This window comes from Alternaria atra (assembly GCF_907166805.1).
Source record: "Alternaria atra isolate CS162 genome assembly, contig: 29, whole genome shotgun sequence".
Lineage (NCBI taxonomy): Eukaryota > Fungi > Ascomycota > Dothideomycetes > Pleosporales > Pleosporaceae > Alternaria > Alternaria atra.
Window position 1 is genome coordinate 525000 of NW_025091327.1, and position 23049 is coordinate 548048.

The 23049-nt window shown below is 50.9% G+C and overlaps 8 protein-coding genes across 8 annotated transcripts; 4 read left to right on the top strand and 4 right to left on the bottom strand.

The window, feature by feature from the left end:
- Positions 1 to 128: 128 nt before the first annotated feature.
- On the bottom strand, positions 129 to 1637 carry ALTATR162_LOCUS8466 (uncharacterized protein; the record flags this gene model as incomplete). The annotated part of the gene is made up of 1 exon (XM_043316096.1): positions 129 to 1637. One exon carries the CDS (start codon positions 1635 to 1637, stop codon positions 129 to 131), a length of 1509 nt encoding a protein of 502 aa, XP_043172031.1.
- Positions 1638 to 2411: 774 nt separating this feature from the next.
- Positions 2412 to 4688, bottom strand: ALTATR162_LOCUS8467 (uncharacterized protein; the record flags this gene model as incomplete). Its single annotated transcript, XM_043316097.1, has 3 exons — positions 2412 to 4413; positions 4463 to 4502; positions 4559 to 4688. 3 exons carry the CDS (start codon positions 4686 to 4688, stop codon positions 2412 to 2414), a joined length of 2172 nt encoding a protein of 723 aa, XP_043172032.1.
- Positions 4689 to 4765: 77 nt separating this feature from the next.
- Positions 4766 to 5773, top strand: ALTATR162_LOCUS8468 (uncharacterized protein; the record flags this gene model as incomplete). Its single annotated transcript, XM_043316098.1, has 1 exon — positions 4766 to 5773. The coding sequence occupies one exon, from the start codon at positions 4766 to 4768 to the stop codon at positions 5771 to 5773; it is 1008 nt and encodes a 335-aa protein (XP_043172033.1).
- Positions 5774 to 5933: 160 nt separating this feature from the next.
- ALTATR162_LOCUS8469 (uncharacterized protein) lies at positions 5934 to 7708 on the bottom strand (the record flags this gene model as incomplete). The annotated part of the gene is made up of 5 exons (XM_043316099.1): positions 5934 to 6087; positions 6139 to 6317; positions 6370 to 7294; positions 7344 to 7564; positions 7619 to 7708. 5 exons carry the CDS (start codon positions 7706 to 7708, stop codon positions 5934 to 5936), a joined length of 1569 nt encoding a protein of 522 aa, XP_043172034.1.
- A 2520-nt stretch (positions 7709 to 10228) lies between these two features.
- On the top strand, positions 10229 to 10801 carry ALTATR162_LOCUS8470 (uncharacterized protein; the record flags this gene model as incomplete). Its single annotated transcript, XM_043316100.1, has 1 exon — positions 10229 to 10801. The coding sequence occupies one exon, from the start codon at positions 10229 to 10231 to the stop codon at positions 10799 to 10801; it is 573 nt and encodes a 190-aa protein (XP_043172035.1).
- An 823-nt stretch (positions 10802 to 11624) lies between these two features.
- Positions 11625 to 16766, bottom strand: ALTATR162_LOCUS8471 (uncharacterized protein; the record flags this gene model as incomplete). The annotated part of the gene is made up of 2 exons (XM_043316101.1): positions 11625 to 16483; positions 16532 to 16766. The coding sequence occupies 2 exons, from the start codon at positions 16764 to 16766 to the stop codon at positions 11625 to 11627; spliced, it is 5094 nt and encodes a 1697-aa protein (XP_043172036.1).
- A 294-nt stretch (positions 16767 to 17060) lies between these two features.
- On the top strand, positions 17061 to 18491 carry ALTATR162_LOCUS8472 (uncharacterized protein; the record flags this gene model as incomplete). The annotated part of the gene is made up of 1 exon (XM_043316102.1): positions 17061 to 18491. One exon carries the CDS (start codon positions 17061 to 17063, stop codon positions 18489 to 18491), a length of 1431 nt encoding a protein of 476 aa, XP_043172037.1.
- Positions 18492 to 19216: 725 nt separating this feature from the next.
- ALTATR162_LOCUS8473 (uncharacterized protein) lies at positions 19217 to 22733 on the top strand (the record flags this gene model as incomplete). The annotated part of the gene is made up of 7 exons (XM_043316103.1): positions 19217 to 19257; positions 19352 to 19416; positions 19466 to 19541; positions 19606 to 19847; positions 19895 to 20137; positions 20186 to 22590; positions 22647 to 22733. The coding sequence occupies 7 exons, from the start codon at positions 19217 to 19219 to the stop codon at positions 22731 to 22733; spliced, it is 3159 nt and encodes a 1052-aa protein (XP_043172038.1).
- Between the last annotated feature and the right edge of the window lie 316 nt (positions 22734 to 23049).

A 23049-nucleotide genomic window follows, 5' to 3' on the forward strand; every position in this document is an offset into this window, starting at 1 on the left:
CTAGGGACACCTAACTATAAACACAAAAGATCTTACTAGCTGCATAACCCGTAACTCATGACTTGTTTCCTCTCACCCTGACCTAGAGCTCAAATGCCGGGTACCGTTACCATATATCTACACATGTATCAACTATCAAAAAACTCCATCTCCTTATCCATCAAATCGTCAACCTCTTCCTCCCTCAACGGCACCAAATCCATCTTAAAATGCCAGTTATGCCACCCAATCTGGCGTCGATACCTCTCAATGTATCCCTTCACCATCTCCCTCCACGATCCTCTCCCAAGACCAGCTAACCTCTCATCTCCCTTGTCAACAACCACCGTCTTGCCGGGTGTACTACCCTCGACAAACTTCACTCTTTCTACGCTGCCAAACACCCCTCTTAGTATTCTAACCACCATCGCGATATCAGCCTTCGGCATCCCATCAATATCAACAACAAGCTCCAGTAAATGCACTTCCTGTGCTAGAGCGCGCAACTGACAGCGCCAGAAGAGCGGTAATCCAGATCCACCACTCGGCTGCGGGGGTTCCAGGAGATCAAAGATGGGATCTGCGGCTAACCAGCGCACACAGTGCAGTAAAGCGTTCTTCCCGAAATGAAAAGCCAGCCGCCTGATTTGAGAGCGATGAACCGGTCCGGATTGCCAGAGGAAGTTTGTAGTGCCGCTCAAGCCGAAGTGAAAGGTTGTGCTGTGAAATATGTACGGTTGCATTGTAGTATAGATATGGCGTGAGATACATAGCATGGTTGATAGACTGACGGGTCTCTCGGTGGTTTTTGTGTTAGTCTTGCGTGGGTCGTTGGTTAGGTCGCAGTCGCGGGTTAGGCCGGCGGCGGTCATAAGGATCATTTCTTGGAGCTCAGTGGGTAGGCGCTGGAAGGGGTGGAAAAGTGGTTGGATGGGTACGGTGTCTTTAGTGGAGGGTGGTGGGCCAAGGGCTTGAGAGCGGACGCCGAAGATGAAGTCAGCCGTGTCGGTGACGCAGTGGGTATGCCGGCCTGGTAAACGAGCTGCGAGATGCGTGAAGTAGAGCTTGTTAAGGTAGTCGCGCGCTGAGAGCCAGCCAGAGCCGCAGCGGAAGACGAGTTTGTAGTAGCTGGTCGATGGATTCGGCTTTGACGGAGATAACGGCCATGGATCCTCTTCTCCGGTACAACAACCTTCTCGGTGCTCAGAGAGCTTCATATCGCTGCTGGGTAAACCCGTGCTCTTGTTATCCGTCGTTCGTTCCGGACCTCTTGTCGTGCTCTTCTTGCTGTCCTTTTGCGATTGAAATAGCCTGACAGCAACAATCTTCCTGCAATCCGTAAAACTCGAATCCGTCAGGATGCAAGTCACACTTTTACCCAGAGCTATCTCCTCATTTACACCAGGCTCAGGGGGCTGTAAGCTTATCTTGCCTTGGAAAAAAGTGCTCGAGTCGTGGCTCACAGACCATCGTCTCAGGTGTTCCAAGAATATTCTACGCTGCTGTTCCTGGACCCAGAATTTGTTCGATGGGTTACGAGGAGATTTCGACGCCGGTGTGGTTCTAAGGGGTTTGGCCGAGGTTGGCGTAGATGGTGCTAAAGGCGTCGTCGGTGTTTTTGGGAGGCTAGTGTCGCAGGTGATGGACCCACGAGTCATATTGAAGTTGGGTGATCAAGGATCGCTTTGACGTCAGTTGGGCTGTTCTCGACCTGGCGAGCTTCTGGTTAGGTGTAGAGCTGGTGAAAGGTCCGGTGATACTCCGGAGGTCCGCGCAAGCTAGTTTCCTCGTCCGAGTATGTCCTTTGCCTCACTTACAAGATGATGGGGACCTGAATGAAAATGAGATGCAGGGTTGGGTTACACGATTTTTGCTTTTTCTGTTTTGGAAGAAAGGGTCTAGGAGATGCACGTTGTAGAATTGCAGACGACGAGGATGTGAAGCTTGGCCCCTGGAGCAACCCCGAGAAGGGCAAAGTGCAGGTGTTAACACGTAAACAGGTGGAATCTCAAAAACCCACGAGATGTAGAAAGAACTGTCAGGTGAGACTAGGCCAGAAGGCTGGGCTGTTAAGTTAATGGTCTCCTGGACCCTGTGATGCGCAGAGCAAGGCCAGTATGTTCTTTGATGATGCACGGTTACGCAATGTGCATGATAGCGGATCCGATGTCCCCAGATCTACAAAGCGGCCGCTAGACCGAAAACAAGCAGCCACGCGACTACTCCTAGTGTAACTGCAGCAAACAGGACTATCCGCAGACTAAACCGCGTGAACAGCTATATGCATGTTGCTATTACTGGCGTGGAGGTGATGCAAGCTGAAGGTTGCGGGATGCAAGAACGAGAGATATCATATGGAAAGTGGCGATTTTGCCGGGTATCGTATCTGAAAGTACACAAGAGTAAACGCCATCCAGCTATTCGCTGTGCAATCAGGCTCTTCCTTCAAGCCAGCCTGCAGCTCTCTCCAAGAGCCCGTTAAGTGTCTTTACATTGGCGAAAAGACCGCCGCCGAGCGAACCGACGTCATTTCCTACTGTTTCTAGTAGCGTGCCAAGTGAAATTTGGGGGCCTTCGTCTTCCCTTCCTTCCTTACGTGCCTTTTCACGTCCATTTTTGATTGCAGCGTCAATCTCAAATATGTTGTCACTGAGGGTATTTCTGACCTCTGCTTCGGCTCTCTCGGCGTCGTATCGTGCCTGAACGTTGTCCTGTTCAATGGCAATCTCCTGTCTGCTGTCCTGGAGACTAAGGATCTCCCTGCGTAGCTCAACATTATCGCGTTTAAGCAACTTTGTCTTCTTGAAGTTGGTGCTTAGGAGGTCGTTAGCATCCTGTAAGTCTAGTAGCTTCTCATTGAGGCTCTCCTTGAAGGACAGTGAGAGGTTGATCTCGCTTCGTAGTTCCTTGCGGTGACCGGAGTCTTGTGAGGCTTGCAACTTCTCGGCCATACGACTGAGGCGGTGGTCGATTGTTTCTTCTAGGATGGTGCGCGTAGTGTCTGCGACTGTGATGCCTTGAACGGCGGAGCCCTTGATACGCATGACAGAGATGGCATGCTTTGGTCCCAGGAACTTCTGGCGTTTGCGAAGTGGCTTCTCTGTCGTAGGTTTGACGTGCTGTATCTGCTTGGGAGAGGGGTCTCTTGTTCTAGGTCGTGGAGAAGGTTCAACTTCTTCTTCAACTTCCGGTTCTTTGAACGCGTCTGACTCTTCATTCGCACTGGAGATTTCTACAGTTTCCTCTTCCTGTGCTGTGGGCTCTAGAGAATGTGTAGGCGTTCGTTCACGGTTAGGGGAGAATTTGTCGAGAACCTCTACTTCTTCCGCTGAGGGACCCCCGCCATTTGTTCGAATTGGCTTCTGCACGACTGGTGTTGCTTGAAGTCCGCTTTCCTGAGCTGCAACTTCTTTCCTTGGTGTGCCGCGCCTAGCAGGCTTCGCTGTAGCAGGTTCCGGGAGGGTCTCCCCTTCAAACTCTTCCACATGTCGCGGTCGGCCTCGTTTGATCGGCCGCGGTGTAGTGGCTTGCTCACCGGGTTCTTGCTCTTCTATCTGCAATATCGATATGCCATTCGCTATCGGTGTTATCTGGATTGGTGTCGGTTGGCTGTGTGGAGAGAGCTCGTCTGCGTCCATTTCGATCTCTTCTTGTGTCATTTGCTGCGGCCGTGGTTCACTGCCAACCACTCGCGGGGTGGATCCATTGAGCTGCGGTGACAGCTCATCCTCGCTCTCCTCGTCCACTGGAGCTGCAGTCGGTGTCTCGAGAATAGTTGCCGATTGTGAAGCAGATGATGTCCTCGGTTGTCCATTTGGAAGCACACTGGGTGTAGCCGGGCCAGGATCTGTAGATTTTGATCGCCGTGATGCGACCGACGCTTCCTCGACTCTGTTGATAATAGGCGCCTTGTTGCGGGCGCTACCTGACGACGGGCGTATTTGTGACGATACTTGTGGAGGGGTTCGCTTGATCACTGTAGACTTGGCGAAAACTGTCTCACGTACAGTACTGGCGCCCTCCTCCAGCATAGATAGCTCGTCTGGCACATCGTCTTGCTCCTCTCTTGTAGGGAGAATTGTCCCGACGACTCTCCTGCTCTTCTCAATGGAGCGCACGGTCTCCTCCCGATTGGGACTCAGCTCATCTTCCTTCCCATCGTCTGCGCCTGGCTGCGCAGTTGGGGAACCCCGCTTCCTCTTGCCCAACTGCGGGGTCACAGTGTTATGTTTTGGAGCACTTTTCCGCTTAGACACACTGCTACGTTGGAGCGACGCGCTTCTTTGCCGTTGTGCTGAGCCATTGGTGGCGCGGGGTGTACTTCGGACCGGTGTTCGACGTGGTGATCGTTGAGGTGGGAGAGAGGGTTGTTTGGCTGGTTGGGAACCGAGCGCGCCAAAGTTGAAGCCAAAAGACGCCTGGACAGATGAAGGTCTACGGTGGTCAGCGTTTGCATGTCTAGGGATCTCTAAGATTGAATTACCCAGCACCGCGCACGCGTTGTTGTCGATGTTCGCGGCGATCTATAAACTTGTAAGCACGGTCCCCAAGTCTTCAAATGTACAAGAGTAGGACATACCGACTGGCGCCATAACAATGCACGTCGTAACAATTGTTGGGTTGATGTTGTCCTGTCGCGTAATCGAGTCGTTGTTGATGTAAGACAGACGCGCTAAGACATGTCCCAAAGCTCGGACTGCCGAACCCATGTTCACTGTCCCCGCAACTTGGGAACTTTCACCTGCTCACCTCGCGAATACGAACCAAGACATCTGCCAACGCGACCATGGGCTGGCTCTGGGGAAGCGGTGATAGCTCAAACGGTCAAGACCAACTCGATCCATCCCTCCGCGATTTTCTCAAAAAAGAAGCGCCTACTGGCCCAAAACCTTCATTACCGCCCGCTCCCAAAGAGAAACCCGCCGAGTCGCCAACACCCACACAATCGCAAGCGCAACCACAATCAGACCCCCAGAAGCCGTTTGTACCGCCGCAATCGCAGTTCCAAGATGGCCGATATGCCGATCTATGGAAGAATTATACCCCGCAAAATATTATCGATGACCGTGGGAAGTCAGAGCAGGATCGGTTACGAGACCTAGTAGACGCCTACAACGACCGCAAAGCCTCAATTGGAAGAGTAGCCATGGAAAACTGTGCATTGGAATACATGGAGCAATTTGACTGCTTCCGAAATCCGAAATCATGGTGGTCAGCAGGAACTATGTGCATCGCCGAGTCGCGTAAATTCAACCGCTGTTACGATATACAGTCCAAGTTCTTGAAAGCGTTGGGATACATGACCATGGACGAGCGATCGCCAGAGGAGGACGAGCGGATACAAATGCACGCGGACAAACTCTACCAACGTATGCTGGAACAGGAGGCGGAGATGGAAAAGGCAAAAGCAGAGGGGCGACCAGTACCGAAATTCGAAAGCATCCTGTCGAAACGAAACGTCGTGGAGGCAGTGGGTGGCGCGTCTTCAACACCAAGGAAAGCCGTACCTGTAGCTGAGATTGGCAAGTCAAGTACTATTTCGGATGATACCGAGGTCTGGAGCCAGATTAAGCCAGAAGTAAGGAAGGAGTACGAAAAGAAGCTTCAGAGCTTGACACCGGAAGAGCGGGAGATTGAGAGGATGGCTATAGTAGGTGAAATTCGGGCGCAGACTGGTGTTTCGAAGCAGCTGGAACAGACGTTCATAGAAGAGCGGGTAGCTCGTATGAAGAGGAGAGAGGCTGGGCAAGCGACATTCGGTGATACGATAAAGACGTTGTGGGGATGGGGTTGATCGTAAAGACAGCGGGTATGTAGATATGTTCCGATAACGTGTATGATAATTTCATGATACAGCTACAGCAGCAGCAACAACGAACATGACTCTAGGTATCCGAGCATCAGACGCCATCAATGTTCCACTCTCACTCTGTCACCATCTTCCTTCTTCATGTTCATCCGGCCAACTTCGCTTTCATAACCAACGGTCCCTTCTGCCAAAGCGTATACACGGTCTGATCAAGCCACCCCTTGCTCTCCTCACACAACTCTAAATCAAAATTCCATAACACTTTCGTCATAATCAGTCGCATCTCGTGGTACGCCATACTGTTCACGCCAGTCAGTCAGATCCGCAAGCATGTCTATTGCAACACCTACTTTTTCCCCAAGCAGTCCCTCGGACCCACAGAAAATGGTTGTAGAGCTGCGCGTTCATCATCTGCAAATCGCGCGTCGCCGGTCCAACGTTCGGGGATAAAGGAGTGAGGGTCGGTGAAGTTTCTGTCAGAGGTGTACATGGCGTAGTGAGATGCTGAGACGGTGATCTTGTGTGAGGCCTGGGTCAGCTATGCTCAAATTCGTGGTTTTGACGTATATAAGAGGGCTTACATTTGGTGGAATAAAGTGTCCACAGATAGTAGATCCATCGCTGGGAGTCAGATGCGGTAAACCTACTGCAACGGGTGGGTATAACCTAAATGCCTCACTGATACATGCCTTGAGGTAGGGTAACCTCACGATGGACTCCATATCGATGTTCGCCTCTTCTTGAAACGTTGTCCTGATCTCATGAACCAATTTCGCTTGACACTCTGGATTCGTCAATAGCAGATATGTTAGTCCACTCAACAGTGTCGCCGTAGTCTCCGTACCCGCTACCATGAACGTAGTCGCATTGCTGTCCATTTCTCCTCTACTTAACCCTCTCTTACCCTTCTCTTCTTGATTCAATACCAGATCCCATAGGTCAACTCCTACCTTACTCTGCCTCCCTTTTTCCAACCTCTTCGTAACGCGCTTGACGTTTGTGTCGAAGAGCTCGAAACGCATCTTCGAGAAAAGGGCTTCCATGATGGGGTGCAGGATTTTGGCGGCGAGCGGATAGTGTGCTTTAACAAGGTTAAGACGCAAGTTTGCTTTTAAGGCACCAAGGATGGTGCGGACCCAGGGGTCGTAGGAGCCTGTGGTGAGCATGTGAAGGGGCTCTCCGAAGGTAAGATCACTCATAACGTCGAAGGTTGTGAAGCTATACAGGCTGACTAGATCGTATGTTGCAGCATCGGTAGTGCTAGCGGCGATTCCGTCTTTGAGAATCTGTACCAACTGGTTGACATACTTCGTGAACAGTGGCTCTTGCTCTTTGATCGCACGTTCCGAGAACGCCGGACTGAAGATCTTGCGAACACGTGCGTGGTTTGCGTCGTCTGAATCTTGGAGTATGGGGGCCACGCCGTTGGGACTTTCACCGTAGCGGACCCAGTGCTTTGGAGGCGCGGAACCAGGCCCTGTTTTGGACCCATAGCCGTAGATGTCACTAAAGAAATTAGCTCAGTGAAGATATTCTGTAGCGCTGGAGATCTTACCGCCATGCTTCAGAGTTGGTGAAGCTAATCTCGTTGGGCGATATGCGAACAACGTGTCCGTATTTGTTATGACAACTGGCAACGTAGACATGCAATTTACCTGTAGCTGTTGCGTAGAGTTGCGGTATGCGGGTGAAAGCTGAAGATCTCGGGCCAGGGAAGTGGCTCAGTGGGTGGAAGTAGACTCGATAGATTCCTTGAAGAAACCATCTTGTGAATAACTGCTGCTATGTTAGACTGGATTTGGAGGATATTGGCCGCGATCATGTTCGTACGAAGATGAATACGGCAGCGGAAACCTGCGAAGCTGTGAGGCTATGGAAGGCGTCATAAAGCGCTGAGCTAGCCTCCTCGAAACTCGCCATTTTAGGCACCTAAGTAGGTATGCGTAAGGCCTTGACCGAAGCTTGCAAGACGGTTCCAAATTCGTGCGTTAATGCTACCGGAATCGAGAGTAGGTTTACTCGTCGAGCTGGTAGCCAGGAGTATCCTTCTTCATGTATGCAACCGAGAGAAGTAAGAGCTAGCTGTCTTATCGTTATGTTCTAACACGTCACAGGGGGTTTGGGGGATTGCCTGACTCTCAAGCAAATCACGTATGATGTACTGTTAGCTACTTCAGAATGCGTACTGTTGCCAATACAGGCGGCGGGACGTGAACTAACATTGATGATATGCTGACGATCCGCTAACATCCGCGTTGCAAGTCTCAGTTAGCTTCGATGCCAGCTATTCGCAGAATTTCGCCTTGTGTAAGATTCATTTCGTATGTGGGCATCGCTTCACAGCTCTTGGCACGTTAAAGTGAAACTGTGTGCAGCCCTCATACAGGCTGACTTTGCAAGTGCTGATTTGTGTCGTCCATACCCCTGCAAGCCACTTATATGCCATTAATTGCTGTGATTTGCTAATCGCTCAGTGTTACAATACTGCCGAAGACAAACGACTGAGAGCAGTAACACACGACCACCCCAGGGACGGACAAGGACTACTGTCGTACTAATTGAGAGATGTTCATTTGTGCTGATGGTAGCCAAGGTGCAGGAGGCGCCGGTCAGGCCTTCCGCGGGCCACTTGGACAAAGAAACGGTCGTCATTCATACTAGTGCCATCTTACGTTAACCGCTGCCCAGGCCCCGCTTATCGCTACGAATCCGTTCCAAACCTCCTTCTGTGTCAAGCTCTGTACTCACAGCGCGCAGTGGCGTAATCTACAGGCATTTTGCGATACCGATCTTGCGGTTTTCATAGAAAACAGCATCGAAATGGCACAACATCTACCTCACAATGTCGCGTCACAGCAGTACATCGCACCAGTTCATATTTCCCGACACGACCTCACAGGACCGTCAACCAGCATCGTATCAACTAACTCTGGAACCTGCAATTCATATGTCCGATATATGTCGAGGTCCTCACCCCAACTGCTCCACAATAATAGAGTCAGACATGCCATTTTATACATCGCCTGCATTTCTCATCCTTACCGCCTTCTTTCTTCAGTTCTTTGTCTTCTACTCAGCAATCGCGGTAGCCTCTCAGTTGAATCGATTAGGAGACACAGAGATTGATTGTGAGTTAGGTGAGGTAGATGCTCAAGCGCGTCGCGATAAAGCTGATACATGGCCGCTCGTTACTGCCAGTGGTGAGCCTTTGCCGGAATATTCTGCGGTGGACACAACCCCACCTCCACCCTACAAGGATGATGTTGATCTGGACATCTTCGTTGTGGAATTGGAGGGTGATGACGAAGAATAGACGAGATTTAACGCTGTATTACTGATATGCGAGTAGGCATTGTGTTTCGATGAGCACAGCTTTACGTTGGTCGTTTAGATGAATACAGCTGTGTTGATGCAAATTCACAACTCTTACACTGATATGTTCACACTTTCTTATTGCGATATCCGATTTTGCCATTGTTAATACATAATCCCAATTAGTTGTAGAAGATTGGTGCACTCTCAATAATTTTGTTTCCGCACAAGCAAGTACCCACAACTCCCCATATCTCAACCACAATTCGCAAATCACAAAATTCTCCACACATATATTGGAAACCCATATTTTCCGCTTACCTGGCTCCAAAACTTTTGCCCCAGACTCCAAGACATTACAGTCAAAAGTTCCGCATCACCATCCAAAGCAATGGCAGATTCTAAGCGTAAACCGTCGTCAACGCCATTCAAAACCTCAGGAACCCATTCGAGTGGCGAGGGTACAGCATATACATCAGTATCGAGGTCGATTTTCGATGTTATTAGGTCTCATACATACCCACTTTCGAACTCAAAGATCTCGCCTACCCAGTCATTGACAGCACCTACAACGCGACCAGTATCTCCTCAGAGGCCTTCACCATACCTTAAAGAGTGGATGAACATGCCTTTGGAACGGAGCGTAGCAGCGCTCGAGAGAGTCAACGTGTTGAGAGCGTCCTTGGATCTACCCGAAAAGAACTTGGACCACAGTTTGCGGCCGCGAAAACATGTTGCAGTTGAAGGTCCAGTCGAAAGCGCCTCCTCAGAACAGGAAAATTTGCAGATTGCGTTTGGAGGTCACGAAGCTGGTGAACCTTCAGTTTCGGAAGATTCGTGCACCTACTATGACTATCCTCGTCGATCTCCTTGTTCTGAGAAATATCCCTAAACACTCACATTGACTCAGCCAAACGCCGATGAAACCTAGTCAGGCCTTCCCACGAACAGTGATCGCAACGGTTCAGGCACGATGTTTCTGTATGAGACCTTCCCGAACAACAGCTATTTCCCCTAGTCTTCGTCAACCATCGCCACGACTCTCATTTCACCCTCATCAACAATAGCCTTGGTCATGATCTTGATATGTAACCGATAGTACCAATAGCCGCACTGATATTACTCAGGATGCCTGCCCGCAAGCCAAACACTTCCCTACTAGAACTAATCCACCTCGGCCACTCCAACTACGAATTCAACGCTTCCAAATTTTTCGGTACCACAACACCTTTCCCTCTAAACTATACACCTAACACTTCGAAACTTCTACTCTCTGTCACCAATGACAAGCTATACCATCCAATCTCCCCGATCCCCATCTCATCTCCCCTCAAACGCTGCTGTGCGATCTGCTACTTGCACCAGATCAAGCATTTCCGCACTTCGGCCTCGAGCAAGAAGTTCCTACCGACAGTTTCGGAGCCAGTTCTTATGTTGCAGGTCTTCATGGTCTTTCATGAGGCTTGCTTGTATGCATATCTCAGCTCTGATCGTGTGGTACCTGGACCAGGTAGAGAGTTGTATGAGAAGCGTAAAGAGTTGAAAAACTGGGTGATCGAGCAGGAGTGGGATGGTGTGGTGTTGGAGAAGACATTGGATAGAGTGTTGGAGAAAATGACAAAGATGATGGAAGAGAAGGCGGAGGAGGTGCAAGGGGGTGGGGAGATGGTTAAACTAAAGGAGGGCTTGGTGGTGATGTAATTGCCACCGTGTTTTTGGCTCGAGAAATGCTCGCTAATCGTTCGCCTAGAGTCGTAAAGTCATAGTATAGACGTCGCTGCACGAGCAGGGTGTATCTCCTACCTAATTCCGTTAGCGCGCTGGTTTGCAAACTTAATACTAGATCTTGCTTACTCACTATTCCATCTTGCTACACCACAACACAAACTCATGAACCTTGACATCTTACCTGTCACCTCTTACTTCACTTACAAAACTCTCTTTTTAGAACACCGTCTATTCATCGTACCTTTGTACCCCGCTAAAATCTATCCCTTCTTCGTCTTCCACCTTAAAGATGTCAACTCCCCAATCTCGCGCCAGAACTGTAACTCTCCTCAACCTCTCCTCCATCTTCGGTCAAAAATGCATGCCTACACGCATGCAAGCCATCGCCGATCTCTGGGTACCAAGTCCAGACGTGGTTTTCGTAGACGCACTGGGTGTATTCAAATCACATGAGGCGATTAGTGGTATGGTGGACAAGATACAAGGTATGGGTGGGGATGGGGATGAGTTTATCGCTTTAGGTAGGTTGGGTCCATTGAATGGTAATGCAAGAATTGTTGACAGTTGTTCATGTTGCAGGTGAGGTGGAATATTTGAAGCATGATGACGAAGATGATATTTGGGTGACGAAAGTGAAATGGGGTATTAAAACTGCTGGGAGCGGGGAGATAGGGTTGAAGGGTGAGGATGTGCTGACAATCGTAGGTGGAAAGATCAAGGCTTGTTATACGTTTCTTGATTCGAAGTAGTCTATTTCAATCCGCCGTTGTGATCCCCAAGCTAAGGGCGAGACGTTTTACCAAGCCAGTTTCTCACTCTTGCTTCTTTCCTTGCTTTCGTCCCTCGCCATGTATACCTCATCATCTGCTTTCTCCATGAGTTCAATGACTGGGCCGACATTATCTTTCAGCGCGGATAGCCTCGAGCGTTCCTTGATGCGCGTGTAGAAGATAGGACAGTCCCTACTATCACATTTGATTTCTTCGCCCCAGGCCAGATTCGAGCAGCGCCGGCACACCTGTTCGACCTCTGATACACGTGTCTCGGTGCTCCAGATGCGGTATTTCAACGATAGTAGTGAATGCGCTGGGCGTTTGAGACACTTTGCGCAAAGGGGCAGCATGGCGTAGGGACTACCTTCGCCGCCTGGAATTTGTGCTGGTACAGGAGCAGACAGTTTTGATCGGCAGACCAAGCAGTTTGAGGACTTCATGTAGCTCTCAAGTGTTTTACTAAGAGATGTATTACTACCAGAGAAAAGACCGTTGCTTTTATCCTGTTTGATGGCCATAGGGATTGAAACATTGCGGATTCGTTGAATCTTGGGCATCTCGTCGTACCATTGTCTTACATTAGCGCCAACGAGATTGAAGATGCGTTCAAGTGGTGGGATGAGGTTTTTGCTGATGTAGTATTCCGCGTCAAGCTCGAGATGATCGCCCTGAAGTAGAGTTTCGGGGCTGACACAGCGGTCAATGAGGCGAGCTCCAGGTGCACCAGTAATGACTACGTAGGGCACGCGCTCACCGTACTGAGGTTCGGCACGCGGGTCGGCGAGCATTCGTTTCGTGGCAATGAGAGCACCGGGTGGCGGAGGACCTCTATTAGAGTATGTGCCCAGCTTAACTTCTTTGGCGAAGAGGAAGTCTTGGATACTGATGCGACCTTCCATGATCTTCGCGCACTGCTCTTGAAAGTATCGTTTTACTTGGCTGAGGTCTGACGTACGGAACAGGAGCTTCAGGGCTTTCTCTTCGATCTTCTGCTCGGCAGGTGTACCGTCTCGACGGACTGTTTCGATACCTTTGGCGTCAAAGTCTGGCTCTTTCTGGTTGCGGTGCTCATACTTGAAGCCTACGTAGCGTTTCTTGGCAAGTAAGACGCAAGGATGGTACACTTTCTCGAACTTGAGCTTGATAGGTCGTGGGTTTGCAGCGGTAATGGCTGCAGCTATCTCCTCGCCGATAGTGAATGCTTGATCCCTGGTGCGTCCTTTGAGATGAATGAAGAGTGAATCAGTGTCTCCGTAAACGACTTCTGCGCCCCACTTCTCTGTTGCGTGAATGATCGCGATCGCTTTCTCAAGGGTCTCGCGACCAGTCTGGACGATGCTGTCTGCTATCTCAGAACATGGCATGCGACCGGAAAACGATGCAGACGCATACCCGTAAGTGACGTTTGCCAGGAGCTTCAACGCCAACTGCCTGTTATTCAACAGCTGTTGCAACGTTCTGTCATCTTTGTCCTGCTTCATCCCACTCTTGACCATGACACGGGTCTCTAAGATTTCACCGAGCATCTTTGCTAATAGCGACTTCCGCATCTCTGGCTTGACGTACATCATGCCATTTGGCGCAATGTTGATGTGATCCTTGACTAGTTCCAGCAATTGCGGCTCGCGCTTGAAATCCATGAAGCCCATCTTGTTCTGACCTCGCCAACTAACGATACGTCCAAGACATGTTGAGTAGCAGTAGTTGTAGGCGATCATCACACTGGGGTACAACGATTGAAAGTCCAGGACGAGCACCGGGCTTGAATAGAACGCACTCTGCGGCTCCATCACCAGAGGTAGACACTCGAGCGCATTCTGCTGACCGACCTGCTTCCGGCTTGGTGAAACAAGGATGAAATTCTCTGGCTTTGCGATGCGAAACATGGTAGACTCGACCTTGAACTGAGAACCCCTCGAGATGACTGCGAAGAAGTCTACACCAAGCAGGCGAGCTTGCTCACTAGTTCGAGGCACAATCTCGTTGGCTTCTAGAATGTCCAGATTGAGTTGTACGCGTTTTACAAAGTGATCAAGCACTTTTGCCAGATCCCGTGGCTTTCCGCTTGTATACCAAGTCGTAAGATCGGAATGCTGATAGTGCGGTATGCGCTTGTGAAGTAAGTGAAAGACTACGTTTTCCATAGTGTATTGAAGCAAGTTCAGCTCCCCTCGCATAGCTCTCCAGATGTTGATCATGTGGCGGCCAGTGATTCGAATAGTAGACGTGTGTGTAAAACCCCATCGATCGGCCTCCTTTCCGAACCTGCCATGAGATTGCGACTTCATCCTGCTGATCTCGTCGCATAGATTGTACTCGTACTTCATCCTCGCACGTTCTATGAGGTAACCCCATGAGCTATTGTGTACTTCATATCCTGTGAGTATATCCGGATCGAACTGGCGGACGATATCGACAACACGGTTGATCAGATCCAACTCATCTTCCTCGTATTCAACCTCTACTGAGACTTGCTTAGCAATGCGTACAGCGATACCTTCTTCGTCGGAAAAACACAATATGCCGGTACGGGGGCGGTCGGTAGTCGCATTCTCTTCACCCTGCACGCTCCAGAAAATGCATTGGATCTCATCTTCAGCTGGGTCTGGCACGAGAGAACTCCTGGAATTGACGTGCACTTCTAAGCTCATGATGCTCATGTACTGGACGTCATGCTTGACACTCGTCGTCTTTTGTTTTTGGGAGTATTTGAAGCCGTGTGGATTATTCTGTGTCGGGCCTTCGATCTGTGAAAGATGACTCATGGGATTGAATCTGCGTAATGGTACAGATGTCGCCTCCTCTGCTTTAGATTTGGGCTTCGCCACCTTACGTGGCTTCGCTTGCCGGTTATTCCAGCTCTCCACTTCCTTGAAAGTAGGTGGAGGTGTAGCAAACTCCCAATGACGCAGGCTACAACGACGTGATCTTGCTTGATACATTGTAGTCTGTCTCTTTTTGTCTACCACAACTGGCGGATACTCTCCGATGTTGGCGAGGGAAGCACCAGTGGGGTCAAATGGAGGAAGATACGGTAATGTAGTGCTCTGTAGTTTGAATCCTCGACCCGCGTACTCTCTCGGTCGATCTGGAACATCTTTCTCTTCACTGTAGTAGGCATCCTGATAGATCACCGGTGGAAGTCCAGCATGCATCATGGTACCTTCGACGACCTCGACCGATGGAGGTAAGGAGCCGTAATAGACAGTAGGATGCATGTGCTTGTGTGATTTTTCCAACCGCCGCACTAAAGAGGCTACTTGAGAGCGAACTTTCGGAGTACTGCTGCCCAGCATCATGGGCGAAGTCTTCTGATGTGTCCAGGGGGTTTTCGGGGAATGTTGCGAAGCTCTCGCCATAAGATACTTAGGTCCAGGTGTCTTTGGACCTTCTTGGGAGTTTGAATATCCTGATTTACTCAAGCGATGCATCGTCTCCGATGCGTTTGGATTCTTCACTACGGGAAATGAAAATGTAGTCGGCCCTCCCAGGCCCTGAGCTTTGATACTTCCTTGCGAAGCCTGGCCAGGATGAGGCGGGTCCTCGCCCCTACTGAGAGCGTTGCGAAACGAAACGCGTTTGTTAGTACCAGGGGTTGCAGCTAAGACTCGTTGACGCTTGTTATAGTCTTCGTCCATAGGCTCAAGAGAGCGCTTCCGCATATTCCCTGGACTGCTAGGTGGTTCACCTTCATCACTCGGATCAACCAAATCAATACCTTCATCGATGAGTGCGTCTTCAGTTTCCATCTCACTAGAGCCCTTGAGTAGCGATGCAGTCAGGGGATCCAGTGATGGCTGCTCTTCGGTGTCGGACTGATTGTCGGCGTCTGCTGGATTCTCGTCTTGCTCATCGCCGACAGTGGCGTCACTGTGCAGCTGATTTGGTTCGGGTTCATCGAATGCGAGCTGGGCTCCAATATCAACGGGCGCACCATTGTCTTCTGGCAAATCAGAATCCTCTTCGGGATCGTCATCTGGGAGCTGCTGCGTAGACAGAACGTTGGGATAGAGATCTTCGACGCTCTCTACAGCAGTACTAATGTGTCCTTCACCGGCGATGGGCTTCACGAAGTTATCAAATCTCGCTTCTTCTTTTCCTCGCTTTTCTTCGGCAATCAAGCTTTCGACGATTTCTCGATATTCTTCTTCGTGAATCCATCCACCCTTCTTTGTGTCCCGCGTATCCGCCGACATTGACACAAGCACTTCAGCGGGGAATGGACTGCTCGAAGGATCGGAAAGGCCCATGCGATGTTTCCTCCGACGAGTTTCATCTCGCCATAGACTAGCCATTGATGGCACAAACTTGTCGTCTGGATTGCGAAGCAATTGGCTTGACCGTTCTAGGAAATCATGATGGATGGGTCGATATTGTAATTCGTGCCGGTTCAGGATATCTTGAACACATATATCGACCTCGAGGGTGCAGTGGCTTTGACGCGGGTACTGATCCGCTTCGGCCATGAATTCATCGGGAATAGAGGCATCGTGCCACTTGTGCACCGCGGTATCTATCTCGTCACTGTCCGGAACGGGTCCTCGGAACTGTACCTTGGCGCAATTGATGTAGTCACACCCGTACAAGTTGTAGTCGCACATCCACTGTAGGAGATACTGCAGATGACTCTCGTATGGCTGGAACACCTTGTTCAAGATTGCTCCCTGATGCAAAAGATCGGTGAATCGAGTCATATGCATAGGATTGAGCATGTAGACTTTCAGGAAAATCCTATATCCAACGTTGTATCCAAAGAAGGGTACGCCCTTGACGAGCGAGATGTGGCCAACGTATATCGACTTCCCATCGTATGCGTTCCGTCGGTAGGTGGCGGCGAGAGCGTGGTCGATAGAAGCGCGGAGTTCGAGGATGTACGCGTTTACTAAGAGGCATCAGTGTTGTTCGTATCTCGCGATTATATCAGACCCACCAACATCCGTCTCCAGGCTTCCACTGTACTCCAAATACAGGTAAGGAAGCGCTCCATGGATATGAGCGCACACCTTCTGCCCAGTCTCAGTCGCACCAAAGGCTCGAATTACCGGGACTTGTGGCGCACCCAAGCGACCTGCAGGACCAGCAATGCGCCGTAGGGGAGGATCGATGTCTGTTGGTGCCGCCTGGTAGTTGTCGATGCAGTTCAGGCGAAAGCGGAAAGGCTCCATGACGACACAGCTGGTATCCAGGAACTATGTGCGAATCCGAGGCTTCGCATTGTGCTCAGAAGATCATTCAAGACCGAATGGCACTCAAAAGGGGATTGGTGGCGTAATGAGGTGAAAGAGACGCGATGCTCAACAGGTCGCGACCGGAATGCGCGTGGTCCCGTGAGACGCGAGATCGACGCTGCAGCCCTACGCCACTAATTCAAGATCCACTCTCGCCGTCAATCTAAAGCTTCGACCAACACTGACAACCTTCACCACTCAACGCGACCGAGGCATCACACGACGCCCAACATGCCGCCTTCTCAACCCAAGAAACCCGATGTCTCCGCTGCTGCGAAAGAGCGCAACGAATATATCCCCTCCTTCATCTCGAAGAAGCCCTTCTACGCCGTCGACGAGACCGGCGAGGACAACACCGACTACCTCGAGCATCAGCGTCTACAGAAGCAGGAGCAAGATTCAAAATGGTACGATCGCGGCAAGAAAGTCGGCCCAGCTGCGACCAAGTTCCGCAAAGGCGCATGCGAGAACTGCGGAGCCATGACGCACAAGAAGAAGGACTGCTTAAGTCGGCCACGTAAGGCAGGCGCAAAGTTCACGGGCAAGAACATCGAGGCGGACGAGGTCATTCAGGACGTACAATTAGGCTTTGATGCGAAGCGCGACCGATGGAATGGCTATGATGCATCACACTTCGAGGAAGTCATCGAGGAGTACAACGCTATGGAGGAGATCCGGAAGAAGGCAAAAGAGGCTGAGAAGGGTGACAAGTCTGACGACGAGGACGAGGGAGATAGATACGATGCCGAGACGGATATGGGAAGAAAACAAGCCACGTCTACGCGCAATCTGCGGTTACGAGAGGACACCGCAAAGTATCTGCTCAATTTAGATCTCGACTCGGCCAAATACGATCCCAAGACACGCTCCATGGTGGACAGCGGTGCAACAGCCGATAGTGCCGCCCAATTGGTAGCAGAAGAAGGGTTCATGAAGGCGTCCGGAGATGCAGCTGAGTTTGAGAAGGCGCAGCGATATGCCTGGGAGACACAGGAGCGCGGAGACAAGAACAAGCTACATTTGCAAGCCAATCCTACATCTGGCGAAGTTATGCGGAAGAAGCAGCTGAAGGAGGCTGAGGAGATGGCAGCAGCCAGGAAGAAGGCCCTGGCCGAGAAGTACGGCACACAGGAAAAGTTCAATGATGACACACTACGCAAGACGGCCGTCACCGAGAATGAACGATATGTTGAGTACGACGAGCGAGGTGGCATAAAGGGTGCACCCAAAGTCAAAGCAAAGTCAAAGTACCCAGAGGATGTACTACTCAACAACCACACATCCGTTTGGGGCAGCTGGTGGTCAAACTTCCAATGGGGATTTGCATGCTGTCACTCGACAGTCAAGAACTCTTATTGCACAGGCGAGGCAGGCAAGGAGGCTTTTGAGCTAGCAGACCGGATGCGAACCGGAGCTGAGCTGGACGAGGTTCCCAAGGAGATCGCATGGAAGGAAGAGGCGGCCTTGGAAGAACACGTACCGAATGCTCCCGACCGCGCCGAGAAAACGAGAAGCGATGCTGCCAGTCGGAAACGAGCTCTCGACGAGATGACTGGAGGCGTAAATGAAGAAGAGATGGAAGAGTATCGCCGCAAAAGGACAATGGCTGCCGACCCCATGGCAGCATATCTTAGCAAAGGAGGTAAAAGTGAGGCGGTTTGAGTTGTCCAGCCCGCTGTAACGGCGTCATAGGGCATCAATATTGTACTTGTAGCATTGCATGGCGTTTATACCCTGGAGTTGCATCTAAGCATATCATGTAACATGACATAGCAGTTCCTGATAATCGTTGCGTTGGCCATGCGTGATCGGTGCAGTTCATGGTTCAAGGGTCCATGTAGCGAAGCCATGCAGCCCTATTAGTGAAGATGCGTCCTCTCACCCTCCATCACGAATGCCAACTCAGACTCGGAGGCGGTTGCGCATGCAGCCGCGTATGCGTCGTTAGTCGACAGCGAAGGCAGCAGTTTATGCCAGGATGCACAGCCCGGAGACGATTTTGCGGCACGAGGTGCAGCAAGAATGCGCTTTAGGAGGATTATGGCTAGAGTAAAGAGTTTTTACCTGCAAGTATCTCTAGGATACAGTGTTCAATGCAAGAAGGTTAGTTGGGCAGCAGCCAATTATCGCGTGCGATACCTCGTCGCGGATGAAGGCGATGACGAAGCGCCAAGCAGCACGAACCACCTCCCAGGGTCGAGTAGTCTAGGAGCTCCTCTGATGGTTGACTGACCCGAACAGCGCAACCAAATAACTCAACCCCACACCTCCTCATTCCCGCGCATTACTTTTGCGCGCCTTCTTCGACACTGACCCACATCCTTCCGCTTCTACAATTACCTGAGACCATCAACAACTAAATCAAGAAGGAGCTTACGGCGAGCAAGATGGCGCTCTACGGAAGCTCGCGCAACGTTGACATGGGCAAGTACGTATACCATCACTATCATGCCGGACTGGAATAAACATTTGGAGGGATCTGTCGCTGGATTAATCAGAACGTGGACTAAAGAACATTTTAGGCAGGAGTCGGAGCTTGCCATCAACATTCGTAAAGCCACAAGCATCGAGGAGGTCTCACCCAAGAGTACGTGCAGAACTTCCCTGGAACGCGAACGAGGCTTATACTAGCACAGGAAAGCATGTGCGAGCATGCATTGTCTACACGTGGGATCATAAGAGCTCCGCGTCTTTCTGGCAGGGCATGAAAGTGTAGGTTGACCGAAGCGCACACATGCCGCCCGAGCTACCCCCCAATGCTAATAGCATGTTCCAGGCAGCCAATTCTCGCCGACGAGGTGCAGACATTCAAGGCGCTCATTACCGTCCACAAGGTCCTACAAGAAGGCCACCCCATCGTTCTCAAGGAGGCGCAATCGAACACCAGCTGGCTCGAGAGTTTATCACGGGGCTCTTCTATGGGCGAAGGCATGAAAGGATATGCGCCGCTTATTTCAGAGTACACCTACTATCTCATGGCAAAGCTTGCCTTCCACCGACAACACCCGGAGTTCAATGGTACGATAAATGGTAGCAAGACAGCGATATTTGGCTGATTGGAACAGGAACCTTTGAGTACGAGGAGTACATCAGCTTGAAGTCGATCAACGACCCGAACGAGGGATACGAGACCATTTCGGACCTCATGACCCTACAAGATCAGATCGATGCCTTCCAGAAGCTCATCTTCTCTCACTTCCGAAGCGGTGCCAACAACGAGTGCAGGATAGCAGCGTTGGTGCCACTGGTCCAGGAGTCGTATGGTATCTACAAGTTCATCACTAGCATGCTGCGCGCAATGCACACAAGTGAGTAACAGGAGTTCAGCCAACTTGCAACCCAACTGACCAGTGTAGCTCTCGGTGACGATGAAGCGCTCTCTCCTCTACGCGGACGATACGATGCGCAGCACTACCGTCTCGTCAAGTTCTACTACGAATGCTCGAATCTTCGATACTTGACAAATCTGATCACAGTACCAAAGCTACCTCAAGATCCACCGAACCTGCTTTCCGAAGACGAAAGTGCACCGGCGCTACCTCGACGACCGCAAAACGAAAAGCCCGCAGAACCCACACGCGCTCCCTCCGTAGACCCGGAGCCGATCAACGAGTTTTGGAAAGACAACCAACGTAGGCAGCAAGAGGAATACGAAGCCGAACAGCAGCGACTACAGCGACAATGGGAGGAAGCTCAACAACAGCAGCAACAGCAAGCGATGCAAGCACAACGTGACTTCGAAGAGCAGCAAAGGCTCCAGGCAGAGCAAGCTCGGTTGGCGCAAGAGCAACTCATGCGCGAACAGTATCAGCAGCAGACACAAGGGCGTCTGGCTGAGCTTGAGCGGGAGAATCTGAATGCGCGCGCACAGTACGAACGCGACCAGCTGATGCTACAACAATACGATCAGAGAATGAAGGCGTTGGAGGGCGAGATCAACCAAATGAACCAAAACTTCCAGCAGCAAATGGGCTCGCGAGACGATCAGATAAGAGCACTTCAGGAGCAGCTCAACACATGGAGATCAAAGTACGAGTCACTGGCCAAGCTATATTCGCAACTGCGTCATGAGCATCTCCAACTGCTGCAGAAGTTCAAGACGGTTCAGCTCAAGGCAAACTCAGCCCAGGAAGCCATAGATAGTCGGGACAAACTGCAGCGCGAGCTCAAGACCAAGAACCTGGAACTGGCAGACATGATCCGCGAGCGCGACCGAGCACTCATGGAGAAGGACCGCCACACTGGTGGTCACCGCGAGGAGACCGAGAAGCTGAAGCGGGAACTTCGCGCTGCTCTAGACAGAGCCGACAACCTCGAGCGCGGCAAGGGCTCAGAACTATCAGCAATGCTGAACAGACATAACCGAGAGATCGCAGACCTTGAAGAAGCGCTGCGAAACAAGACCCGTCAGCTGGATGAGTTCCAGATGAAGTACCGTGAAGGTGATTCTGACCTGGAGCGTCAATTGCGCGACAAGGAGGAAGAGCTGGAGATCTTCCGTACCGGTATGGACCAAACACTACTGGAACTAAACGAGCTGAAGCTCAACGCCGGTACCAATGATGATGTCCTGGACGGTCACTTGGACACTCTCATCCAAGACAGTCTCCAGAAGATCAACGACATTATTGACTCCGTCCTCCAGAGTGGTGTGCAACGCGTTGACGATGCGCTTTATGAATTGGACTCTCCAATGCAGGCTGGAAACCAGAACGCCACTGGCCCATATGTGCTCTCGCAGATCGAGAGGGCATCAACATGTACCATGGAGTTCTCAACAGCGTTCAACAACTTCATCGCTGATGGACCGAACGCGAAGCACGCTGAGGTCATCAACGCTGTTAACAACTTTGGTGGTTCCATCGTCGACGTGCTGGTGAATACCAAGGGTTTGACGCGGTTCGCTTCTGATGAGAACAAGGCCGACCAGCTCATCGGTGGCGCAAGGACTTCTGCATTGTCAACCATCAGGTTCTTCCGCAACGTCCAATCTGTGCGCATGTACGATATGGACGCAGAGCAGAAGATCAACGTTGTCATCAACAACAGTACCGAAGTCGTGCGCAACCTGCAGAGCTTGTCTAAGCTTGCAGACGCATTCGCGCCCAAGAGCAAGATCACCAATGCTTCTGGCGACCTCGGCGATCTGGTCGACAACGAGTTGACCAAGGCAGCCAATGCCATCGACGCGGCTGCCGAGCGTCTAGCAAAGCTGATGAAGAAGCCCAGGGACCAGTACTCAACCTACGAGCTGAAGATCCACGACTCCATCCTCGAAGCCGCCATCGCCGTCACGAACGCTATTGCCCAGCTCATCAAGGCAGCAACAGAATCGCAGAAAGAAATTGTCCGCGAAGGCCGAGGAAGCATGTCCAAGACGCAGTTCTACAAGAAGCACAACCGCTGGACCGAAGGTCTCATCAGTGCCGCCAAGGCCGTCGCCACATCGACAAACATGCTCATCGAGACCGCCGACGGCGTCATCTCTGGTCGCAACTCGCCCGAGCAGCTCATTGTCGCTTCCAACGACGTCGCTGCTTCCACCGCTCAGTTGGTGGCTGCTAGTCGTGTCAAGGCTAGCTTCATGAGCAAGACGCAAGACAGACTCGAGGGTGCGTCCAAGACTGTCACAGCGGCTTGCAGGTCGCTTGTTAGGCAGGTGCAGGAGATTATTGCCCAAAAGAACAGGGATGAGGGCCAGGATGTCGACTACAGCAAGTTGGGCGACCACGAATTCAAGGTTCGCCAGATGGAGCAGCAGGTATGTGATAATCAAATGTTGTCTGGAAAGGAACGTGTGTTAACAGACGATTCTAGGTCGAGATCCTGCAACTCGAGAACTCGCTCGCTCAGGCTAGGACAAGGCTGGGTGAGATGCGTAAGCTTTCTTACCTTGAGGAGTAGTTGTCTACCCATTAGCGCTTTCCGTTGGTATGGATAGCAGCTGGTTCATCGTTGATAGTTATTGCTCATTCTTATTTCTTGTGGATACAATGGGAAGAGAATTTAACTATTCTTTTTCCATGTTCGAAGGAAAACGACGTATTGACTAATTATAATCAAAGACTATTTTCTCTCCTAGCCATCGTTATTCTCTTTCCTAGACTATCATCTCCTGTCGGAATGCAGCCGGCTGGGATGGTCTGCCTGTTGCGCCAAGTCTCTGGGAAATCATTCTTCTTCTGCCTCTCGTAGATAACAATCGCCTCCCACATGATGT